At 28.7% G+C, this 12,794-nt stretch overlaps 1 protein-coding gene across 1 annotated transcript; it reads right to left on the reverse strand.

Moving 5' to 3' along the window:
- Positions 1–8,833: 8,833 nt before the first annotated feature.
- Positions 8,834–11,504, reverse strand: LOC123894896 (gibberellin 2-beta-dioxygenase 1). Its single transcript, XM_045945009.1, has 3 exons — positions 10,816–11,504; positions 10,201–10,546; positions 8,834–9,445 (listed from the first exon to the last, which is right to left on the reverse strand). Exons 1-3 carry the CDS (start codon positions 11,205–11,207, stop codon positions 9,197–9,199), a joined length of 987 nt encoding a protein of 328 aa, XP_045800965.1. The 5' UTR covers positions 11,208–11,504; the 3' UTR covers positions 8,834–9,196.
- Positions 11,505–12,794: the final 1,290 nt, after the last annotated feature.

Here is a 12,794-nt window from a genome sequence, read left to right on the forward strand (position 1 = left end):
GATTTACTCTCTCTTCTATTTTCCATAATCAATAACCAATAATTTTTTTTTTCATATTCCTATAGTAAAACTTATTTCAAGAAAAACATAAAATATCATACTTCAAATTATCATATTATACTTTTCTTAATAAGTGTAATTTATTTTCTTATAATATGGGACGGAAAGAGTATTTTGCTTATTAAAAAAATCCATAGGGAAAAAGATTTATCCTCTGAAAAAATTAAAATCTAAACAAAATTTAATTCTCCCTTTATTTACAAATGAAATGAAACACGGTGAAAAGGAAAATAGTAAAATGGAAAGAAAAAGATTGAGATCATGCGAGTCTCATTATAACATCATCACTATTTTTAACTCCATTAACGTCATCATTAATCATGCCATTTTAGTGTCTAGTACTATGAATGTACTAGTACTTTGAACTAAACTAAGCATTATCCCACGATCATCTTATCACTATATCTAATTTATTGTCATCATTATCTTCTCTAAACACTAGCTCATCATTGCATTTTTAAGATCAATCTTACTTTTATCACTAACTCATCATTAATGCATCTATCTAGACATCATTATCCCATAGATTTTTTTTTTCAGACAGTTTAATAGCTAAAATTTCCACTCTCAAGATGAATTAGTGGGATGTCAAGGTTTGAAATCCAACCGTTGCATATGAAATATGATATCCCTCATCAAGACATCATCTGAGATAAACTCATGGAGACAAATATATGTTGTTTTTAATTATATATCTAAATTATAATGTATCATATATATTAATTGATATTTTTATTTTTATTTTTTTTGTTAATTTTCTGGTTCTTAGAATATCTGGATAATCTAGAGTTTGACCGTGAGATAAATAAAGTCTGATCAATAATTATTTTTATTAGGAATCGAACTCGACTCTTTCGAACAATTTATTTTAATTAACTACTTGAGTCCAATGTCTAAATTATTTTAATTTAAAAGTATATAGGTTGTTTTTATATTTCCAAATTATGATGTATCATATGTTAATTGGTATTTTAATTTCCCCCGATACAACATGTGTTACATATTATTTATAAAGCTCTGATACTTCAAAAATGACGAAATATCGTATCTGATACGTGTTCGATGATATTCGTTCGATACGTCCTGATACTCGTATCGAAGAAGTATTGAACAATTAATATTATTTTTCAAAAAAAATTATCGATACGTGTCGCATACTAATTCTCCGATACACGTATCAGAGAAGTATCTGATAATTAATGTTCGTTGATGATAGAAATGGAGGATAAGAAACCGATACAATCTGTGTTTCTTCTTAAATAGTGAATGTTATGATATTCTTTATAGATATGCCAACTATGTTTTTTTTGTGGTAAAAATGATGTTTTTTTTTTGGGTTAGTACGTACTAGTTATGTTCTTTTTGGGTAGTACTTACTTAACTTAAAGATATATATAATTATCATTTGTTTGCTCAGTTTGAGTAATTTGAATGTTAATTTATTATCACTGTCGATTTTAATTATGTTTATATGTTGTGCATTTATATATTTAATTTTAAATTTAATTTTTAAATAACGTATCGCGGTCGTATTTTATTGGGAATTTTGAAAATTTTCCCATATCGATATTGTATTGGTATCATGTCGCATATCAAGGCTTCATAGTATATTATTGGATGATGGATCAAAATTATATTTTCCTATGGTAAATAAGTATTTTTTTTTTTACTTAGGGAGTGTGTACACTTATAACTTGATGATAATGCAATTGAAAATAGTTTCTCATTTTCTCCCGTCTTTGTCCTTGCAGCAAAAAGTATTGGGATCAGGTGTAGATTTATGATAAAAAGTGTCGATTTATGATCAAGAAAATAAATAACAAATTTTAAATCATCCAAATTTTTGCTGGTTTGTGCCTTTGGGCTGAGTTTGTAATCATCCTTTGGTTATTATATGGAGTGCTAGGAACAAGCAGATATGGAGATGAAAATGAGTTTGTGCAACAAATTATTTCACACTTATTTTAGAGTAAATAAACTTTAGTTTGAATAAACTTTCAAACTAATAAGCATTGATATTTTCTTTAAAACTCCTAATATTAATGTTTATTTTAAGCTAAATATTAAAACCAATGAACAAAAAGGGAGTGTGAAAAGAAAGGTAACTGCAAATGTGATGATTTAAAAGAGAGAAACATATGAATAATATCTAATCTTCTATTTTATTATATTACTGGCTTTGGCTAACATGGAAGACTTCACTAAGTCTTCCATGGTGCACAAATTTCGAATATTATTATAACAAATACGAATTTTATAAAATCTACTGTTGGATTGAAAGTTTATATCATATAGATCATCCATAAATTTTTTTAAAAAAATTAAAAATTATTTGATATGTTATTGAGACTCATCAAGATTAACGGTATTCAATTAAAATTCATAAACCGTTAATTTTGATGGGTCACAATAACATATCAAATAATTTTCGATTTTTTTTAAAAAAATTATGGACGATCTATATGATATAAACTTTCAATCCAACGGTGGATTTTGTAAAATTCGTATTCCTTATAATAATATGAGCAACTTGTGCATGGTGCACAATTTGTGCTACTTGTGCACATTAGAAGTAGCCTATATTACTATATTAAAGATTTTAAAAAAGTTGATTTAGGATATCTTAAAACTTCTCTTTGATGACATTTTCGAAACTACATGTTAAAGAATATCTATATAACTATGTAATTTTTTTTTCGTTCGTCGAACGTTAGCCCTCTTTTTCCACAAAAATTTGATTTAAAATTTTAACTACTTACATCAATTTTTTAATTAATTCTTGTTCAAATTTTTTTTTTTAATTAATTTTTACTTTTAATTTGAAAGAGAAGAGAGGAAATATATATATTGCAAAAGATAATGTTTGTATGTGTTTTTTAATTTCATTGAACTTTCATTTTCACACACGGAGATTGATGAGTCGCTATCTTGTGAAGTGTGGCACCGTTTTCTTCATGTGCTCAAAAATGGATATATATTATTGGTCAAAAGACTCTTCAAGAAATAAATGGCCAACATGGAAGACAGGAACCATTATCTGTTCTTATGTTTATTTTATTTGTTAGGTGAGACTGTTTGGTACACTACAGCCTACGTAATACTTTTATTTTCTTGTGTGATTAATTTAGAGTTCAACACTAAAATATATAAATAAAATTTTAACTTAAACTTTTTTGAACATTTCATCTTTTTTTGACGCATGAACATTTCATCTTAAAAAAAATTAATTAACGTTCAATTTTAATTACACCCCAATCCAAAATATTTGAAATATAGAGAATTATTGATTCACACACAATACTCCTACCGTAGTTGCTTAAAATAAGCACTGAATATGTGATTCTCACGGCCCTCCTTAAGCAAATTTAGTGGGAAAATTTAGTTCAAATTTTGGGTGAAAAGGAACACATTTATTTGTTTTTGGCTTTCATCATCAATTTAATTTAGTTAGGAGTCAGTTTTGGCATCAATTGGTTCCAACTCACTCCTAATCGCAGTTGCTGGGATTAAACTGTGATCCTCCCTACTAAGCTTATGGTCTTGTGAATTTGGACCGTCTTATTTTGGCAAGACTAACACATAGGTATGTTTTTAATAGTTTCAAATTTCAATATCTTAAAAAGTGGATACTTTGTTGATATAGAAATTGTGTAACATTTAATATTTCAAATTTCAATATCCTGATCGCAGTTGCGGTGGATCGAATCGTAATCCTCCGTACTAAGTTTATGGTCTTGTGAATTTGGACCGTCTTATTTTGGCAAGACTATCACACAGGTATGTTTTTAATAGTTTCAAATTTCAATACTTAAAAGAAATTGTATAACATTTAATGTTTCTTTAATTACACTTGAATGAAAGACAAACGTACAACAAACTGCGTCGCTACCTTTTTTTGATGGCAAAATCAATCATTTTAAAGACTACATCTTGAGACCTAGGAGACACCGCATTGCTATGCATGACTCTTTGAACTCTTTTCAAAATAGACTTCCTCTGGTGCTAGAAAACTGAAAGTGTCAAACGCAAAAGGTATAAACACATAATGATTGCCAGAGTACGCTCTCTCATGTTTGACCACTTTACTTGAAGCAGCTTTGAGAGCCGCTTGTCGTACAGTAAAATCTCCGGTCGTCAATCCCACAAATGGAGAAACTCCAATCAAGTCCACATATGCATGTTTCTCTCCTACCCACGTACACCAGAACATCAGCTGACCTCAATGTAGATCTCCTCTCCAGTGGGTCAGTGAAGAAATTCATAGGTGTCTCTTTCTTCACAGATACTCCTGCGCGCTTGAAAACATCAAAAAGGAAATCTGAACATGGTAATGTCTGTATTTATAGCCTGGAAGCTCTCGACAATGAACTCCATGCTCCCCAAATCTATCTAGACACGCCTTACTGCAAATATTTTTTATTTTCGGCCAAATGTTTTTTAATTTGGTCTTTGTTAATATTTATTTTATTTACGGTTAAATAAGTTATTGTCTTTATCCTTTTTTATAGTTGCTGACACTTTTAACTTACTGTTAAATAAGTCTATGTCTTTAACTATTTTTTTTATCAAATAGTTATTGTTTTTAAATTGACCGCTGACTACATGATACTTTAATCGTGTGATATTATAGTCTATTTTGCACTTAACAGTCCACATCAACACATTTAAAAAGGATGTTAATGAATGGACTAAAATGATAAACGTTTAAAAGAGACTAATAATAGAATCATGACCCTATTTTTGAGAGGGAGTTACAAAGACATATAGACCAATTTGATGATTTACTATTAAAATTTTCTTTCAGCTTTTTTTATAAACAAAAAGTTTTAAAATTTGGTGACTTTATATATGATTAAAAAAATGACTATTAGGATAGTTGGGTTGGTAGTTACTGAAAATATTATTAGAGGAACTAGAATTTAAAATCCAAATTTTATGCACTTATATATAATGTGTAAGTTTAATCACTATAAATTACTAAACAAACAACAAATTATAAGCAAAAGTCACTTTCTTAAAAAGTGTTTGGGAAATCCTTGGTTTAACTCCTTGGAGAAAAGATTGTTTATATCTCATGGTTTAAATATTTTATAAAAAAAAAAACTTATAAAAAATAAAATAAAAATTGATGGAAGCGCTCATCTAACGAAGGCTAATTTTGGAAGTTTAATTGGTGCGAGCCAAAAATAGATATGACAATTGGACCCATACTTAATAGATACTAGCAAAACATCTATAACTGGTAGAGTAAAACTCCGTATTTTGGATACAAATACAAATACGAGTAATTGCCTGCGAAAATTAGTTGGTATGAGTGCAGGTACCGATACCTTAGTACACCCCGCTCCACAGGGACGGAGGAAGGTAGAGGGTTGTGTGGGCACATGCATGCATAACCTATTGAAAATTTCTTTTTTATACTAATACTAGTATGTTTTGAGTGTTGATATTTTGATTAGTTCCGCATTTACCAATCACTAATTGAAAATCAGCTCAATTCAATCCAATACGGACAACACACATGTTACATATAAAAGACAATTATAAATTTATTTTCTCAATTCTCGATAAAAATATTATCCATATTCCAATAAACTAACAAATTAGTCCGTAATTTTGTAAGGATGCTTTTAAATATGTCTTAGAGATTATTGATATTTTAAAAAAAAGTTTTCATCTTTATAACAAATTCTCCTTATATTTTATTTATATTTTAATAATATATACTACCAATGTGGTCTCTCTATTTAACTATTTACTATCAATTTAATCTATAACATACTCTTTAAAAGACAAATATGAATAAAGTTTGAAAGAGTGAAGAACCATTTTAGAATATTAATAATCTCACACACCTACTTGATAGCGCCTTACAAATATGTATTATTGTAATGAGAGTAAATATACTCCATATATTATTATCTTCTTGAACTTGAATTTGTGTTAATTGTGGAAACTTCATTGTTAAAGTTTGACAATGTTTAATTGGGATTATTGCATAGGATGCAATATGTATGTATAGTGCATGTGTATGATTTGAACATAGTTTTAATTTGTTAAAAGAAGAAGAAGTAAAGTTCACAACATTCATTAACTTCTATTCCTTAAACACTAGATGAATATGAGATTATAAAATTGGATTCATCTATAAAAAAATAAAAAATTGGAAATAATATTTTATGCTACAAATTTATTTATTTGATGCCTCCACTATAAAAAATTAATGACTCCGTCACTTATTTGGTGTGTCGTTTTTATAAATGCGGTTCTTTCCCTTTTAAGTTTATGTTCTTTCTTCTTCTTTTTTACTCATATAGCAAAAAGAAGTCATAAAATCCAACTATATTTAATATCATTATTCTAAAAAATTCCTCATTAATTATCTGTTTTTTCCTTTAAAAAAAAACAAATATGTTTTTATTAAATAGAGGGTCGAAGTCCAAATTATCTTACTTTTTAAGGTGAATGTATATTTTTAATATAAATTTATTGTGACAATTATTTTAATAAATATAATTTTGTATAATATATAAAATCAAGACCACTAATAAGGTCAAATAAAATATATGTTTCGAATATTTTTTTACGAAGTTCAAATACATACCGTTCAATTAAGACCTGAAGTTTTGAACTAAATAGATTTTGGAACATATTTGCCTATTTTATAATAAAGAGAAGTGTCAATATCACACTCTCTAACACACAACTCTAACACACTTTACTTATAAAAAAAGTATTTATTGGAAGAAATTAACCTCTTAAATAAATTCCAATTCTGTCTAGAAAATTAGTCTTCACTATTGCATATAGATGATACTTTTTGGTTTAGAAAGGAAAAAAGATAAATTATTCTTACTTCCAATGGATTTGAATTGTTTCTAAGAGTCACTTGAGATGTTTTAAAAAATGATTTTTTAAAGTAGACATGAAAGGAAAAATTAATGCTAATATTTTGAGGTGAGAAAGTGTTTTACGTGCTATACAATTGAGTGATGTTTGGAAATTGCTCAAAAGGACGTTTGATGTTGTCACATTTAAATTCATAATATTTTAAAGTTATTCACATCATGATTGATATAGTGATTCAAAAAATAAATATAATTTTAAGTATCAATATTAATTTGGCAAGGAAGCCATCACAACTCTTACATCCAAAAATTAAGGGTGATAGGAACTTATCATTGAGAAGTAATAGAAGTTGGTTTTTAGAAGAACTTGGATTGAGGTCCTATATATATATATATATATATATCCATTTATCCTGAGAAGATTAGTCTTTATTGTTGCTGATATTTTGTTTAGAAAGAAAAAAGGCACATTTTTCTTATTTAAAAGGTTTTTTATTGTTTCTAAGAGACACTTGAGATGTTTTTAAAAAAAATGCTTTTTTTAAGTATATATGAAAGAAAAATGCTAATATCTTGAGGTGATAAAGTGTTTTACGTAATATACAATTGAGTGATGTTTGAAAATTGCTCGAAAGAATAGTTGATGATGTCACATTTAAGGTCATAATATTTTAAAGTTATCTACATTTTTATGACTGATATAGTGATTTGATCAGTATTGATTCGAAAAAAAATAAAAATAGTTCTTAAGTATCAATATTAATTTTTGTTTTGTTGTTGAATTTGTATAGTTTGAATCATTGTCTCAATCACCATGATGAATAATACATATATACCACAAATTTTTGGTTACGAAAAACCCTAATGACCATTGTTAGAGTTTCAAAAATCTTCAATTAATCACCGACCATCTGTGACACTCTTAATCTAGAAGCCGCGGCCCGCCGTACCGCCATAGGCCTACAAAATAATTAAAAAAAATAGTACCATATTTCACTTTAATTTGAAATAGGAAGCCGTGGACACAACTCATACATCCAAAATTAAGGGTGATAGGATCTTATCATTGAGAAGAAGTTGGTTTTTCCAAGAACTTAGATTGAGGTCCTATTTATATATCCAATCATTGCTCACCACAACCCTCCATCTCTTCAATCCAACCAAATGTGTTAAAGAAATTGAACATGTCATCACTCTTAGAACGGTTTGTGTTAAGTCTCTATCTTCTTACGCGGTTTATTTTGGGCCTAGTAGTGCTACAACAATGCCCATGGTTTTAATATTCCACTTCAAAGATCAAAGTATGGTCCCAATAGGAAATGAGCCCACAAGATTTTCTGATCAACTCCATGTGCTACTATCACCACTCTAGATTTTTTAGTACTATACATCAAAAGTGTTGGAGTTTTGGGATATTTCCTAGATCAAATGTTGCTTAGTTAAAGGATCTTTTCTTCACAATTTTTGCTTTCTCAACAAATTCTTTTAGAACATCTTGCAAAAAATTATACTCACTGCATGGAGTGTATACTTTTTTTTTTCACCACAGTATCCGATTCATTGGACCGGCTAATCTGATTCGGGGATTAGTTTTGAAATCAAGTAGTTTCAGCCCTCTCCCGATCTCAGTTGCAAGGGATTGAGCTGTGGTCCTACCTACCAAGTCCGGCGCCAATCACACCATTGGACAAACTAACGATTAGTGAATGTATACTTATTCTCGATTGAATAAAATTACTCCATTTCATTTCTCATTCTTTATCTAAATAAATGTTTTTTTTACATTGATTGAGTTATTTTTTCTTATGATTTTGTTGTCTAATTTCACTATAAGATTTATATTTTTTTATTTTTCTAACTAATGCCCTAGAGACGGCTATTAGTATAATTCTATTAGCATTGGTTGATTCAAATGCACATTCAAATGAGATAAACCCAACTCTTATATATATTGTTGATTCAAGTCCACATTCAAAAGAGATAAACCCAAGTGAAGCACATGGTATATTGTTAATACAAACCAACCTCATCATTTACTTAGAAAAGTACTTACATGAGTATTGAAGCAAAAGGGGAATAAATACCATTCATATCTATGACACCTTTTTTTTGGACAAGAAATCTATGACACATTATGACTTATAATTGTAACCTTAAAGTAGCACAAAGAAAAAGATGACTTAAAATAAAATAAAATAAAAACCCTTTATATTAATTATAGTGTATCTATATATTGTATCCCCATTTGTGTTGACAAATGAACCACAACTATAATCCTCTTGTTGTATTTAGGAGGCAGCAATCCTCTCATAATTTCCAAGCCTATTATCAGCCAATCTTGAACCATAAGTTGAATTCTTGTACTCAAACCATGTAAATTCTTTATACAAGCTTTCTTTTCCTTTCATGAGTGAAGGTAATGGTGCTATTTTCTCACTCAAAGGTGGTCCACCAAAATAAATCATTGAGAGCCTTGGATTGATACCATTTGCCAAAACTCTATGTCTCACACTTTTGAACCTTCCATTAGTCATAACCTAATATTGTTGCACCGACCAAACCAAAAGTTAATAATAAATGTATGTCCAAAAAAAAAAAACAAAGTTAGAGTACTAGTCTAATCATAGATATAGTCACATTCAAATCATGAGAAAAGTCCCTTGAATATTGTTTCATAAAAACATATATTAACAATAATGTCTCTATCTCTAAAATAAAAAACTTTAGAAAAATATTGTCTTTAAATATAAGACTCATTTCAAAAATACCCCTGATTTATATACTATTATATTTTTTAAAATAAAACATTACTTGAAGGACAATTATGTAATATCCATGTAAAAATAGATGAATTTAATACAAAAAATTGTAAAAAGTGCTTATAAATTACTATATGGAGAGTGTGAAGTACTCTGTCTTGCTACTACTGACACAACACATGAAAAAAAAACTTTTTGCAATTAATTTTGAGTTGAGAATTTCATAGTGTTTTGGAAAGGAGAGAGACAGAAAGTTGAATGTCCAGGTGTATAACAAGTCAACCAAAGTTTTCAATTTTCAACACACATTTTTCAAAAAGTAAATTAAAAAAAATGAAAACCTTATCCACTTGCAAAAAAATTATTTAAAGAAAACCTTAGTCACATTTAAAGAAAAATAAGAAAATCTATACATATATTATGAAAATAATTGCTTAGGCTTGTAACCTAAATTTGTCAAACTCAAATATTGGTAAAGTAAGTTGTAAAATGGTCATTAATAACACTTTGATTGTAACGAGTTTGTATTGTACCTGAAGAGAATCACCAACATTGATGAAGAACGAGCTATGATCAGGTGGAACTGAAATCCAGGTTCCATCTCTAAGAGAAATTTGAAATCCCGATGTATTGTTTGACCTCAAAAGTGAAATAATTTGAGGATCTGTATGTTCTCCAAATCCAATCAAATTCTTACCATTTATCGCTAATTCAGGACAAGCAGGATAATGATTAACCCTAAAAATAGAGTCACTCTGTTTATCCATCACAAGCTTGCTAAAGACATTCTTTGGTTGAATCTTTAGCCCTTCTGCCATCAAATCAAGTATCTTACATGCCATATTTCTCATAGCACACTTATAATCTTTCAACAAACACCTATAAATAATAACAAACAAAAAATTAAACAAGTTTTTCATCAAATTTTATTTACCTCTCTATCGAATTTTATATTATCAAAGTTTTCACCTATGATAACCTAGAGTTTAAGACTAAAAAATAGATTTTTTTAATTAGGTTTTATTATCTCACCGACTGAACTCCAAATTATGTGAGCTTTTTTTTACTAGTAAAAGTAAAAAAAAAAGACTTTTTTTCTTTTCATTCAAGAGTTTTTGAATTTAGATTAATTGAATGATATTTAGTACCTAAATTTTTCTATGTCTCTTCCATAAAGTTTGAAATTGTGTTCTTCATTGGTGGTGAGAAGAAGGTATTCAACCCAACCAACATCACCATTGAGTCCAATTTTTTTGTTACCATATCCAAATGGATTTGCAGGCCCTGCTTTTTCTTTCTCTGTTAGAGGCAGAGAGAAAAATTTGAAGGCTTCAGATTCTAATTGGGATATAGCTTCCATAGGGATTCCATGGTTTATGACTTTGAAGAAACCAAAATCTTCACAAGCTTTTACTATGAGATTCTTTGCATCTGGTTTTGAGAGGTCAACAAGAGGAATTGATGATGAAAATGTGGTAGACATGTTGTTGTTTCTAACATAGGTGAATTGTTCTGTTGTTGGTTTGGATAATAACACCATTTAAGGATGTTACTAAAAGTGAAGTATGAGAGGAAAAAAGAAGATTAAAGAGAAGAAGAAAAGAAGAAAAAAAAGAGAAGTGTGTTTGTAGAGGTTTTGGTGAGTCAATGAATGAAAAGAGAAGAGATTTTTTGATAAGGCTTTGTGAGCAAATGAGGCTTGAGAAAAACGGTTTGGTTTCTTGGCTATTTATACACAAAATTGGTGGGGTAGTGTGAGAAAGGTACAGAGAAAAGAAGAAATTCATCATCATGATTTTGGAAAGGAATCAAATCCTATGTTGAAAAACTATAACACATTAGAATTATAGAGAATGACATCTTTTATGGATTTGGATTTCCTATTTTTACAACAAGACACTATAATATATCTATAATATATCGTCCGTTCAATCTGATATGGACAGCTGAAATCACTTTGACATAATTTTACTGATGTGTGATATGTGCCGTTCGATTTAAAATTAATTGTTGTGATCTCTTAATGCGTTAAATTGTGTGCTCCTACTATTGCAGGTGATTAAGATCCATCTTTTATCGTATAAATCGGTTTTATAAAGATGGCTGAAGTGATATATTGTTAAAAGCCTCGCATAGAATTAGAGAAATTCTGACAATATATTTATAAATGGTGGGTATTTTTTCCATAGTAAATCAATAAAATAGAGAAGCAGCTTGATATATCAAAAGTATAATAATTTAGACTACCAATCAATTATATATTTTGTGTTACTATGACATTGGTATAAAGTTTTTACCATTGTTTAATAATAGTTAATCTTCGTTGGAAAATTTGTAGAGGGATATAAAATATGGTTTTCCCTTCTAGTCAAATTTTCTCCATTAACAGGATCTAATAATCAAACATCTGCTTAAGGATTAACATTTCTTATCACTTGGACTAATACAACGCTAATATACCAATCAATATATTATTTCCTAGGAGAATTTTAGTAAATTTCATCTTTGGTTACTAAATAGTGGTATACTATAATTGTTAAAAAACAATCTCACAATTTAGAGATCTAGACCTTATGACCTTTTTCTATTGAAATTACCAATATTATTTTTATGGTATGGCTATCACAATCTTGCTGAAATAGAAGTCTAGTCATCACCTAATTAAGCATATTTACTTGGATTTCCTTCCACTAAAATATACATGAAAACTTTATTATTACATTGAATTAAAAGGAGGTAGTCACATCAAATTAAATTCCTCTAATAAGGTGTTCATCATTATTTCCATTTTTCCTTTCTTCATTGTTATCTTCATTTTTCCCTAAGTTTGGTATTCATCCAAAATAGGTGAAATAATTTCATAGTTTTTGTGGTAACATAACAAATATAGAAATGGTGAAATTGACGAGTGGAAATTAAATATAAAGGAATAAAAGTAAGACTTTGTACGAATCAATATTAAAACAATTATTTTACACATTTAACATAAACCTGTAAAAATGGTTTTGCCAGTATGAACGATCTGCCAAACTCGAATAAAAGTAAGACCTGGATCTTAAAACATTTGTCCGATTTTTTTTTGTCCAGTCCGATAAAATCCAAAACCCATCTGAGTCAATCTGTTTAG

Source organism: Trifolium pratense, linkage group LG7 (genome assembly GCF_020283565.1).
Source record: "Trifolium pratense cultivar HEN17-A07 linkage group LG7, ARS_RC_1.1, whole genome shotgun sequence".
NCBI classification, from domain to species: domain Eukaryota; kingdom Viridiplantae; phylum Streptophyta; class Magnoliopsida; order Fabales; family Fabaceae; genus Trifolium; species Trifolium pratense.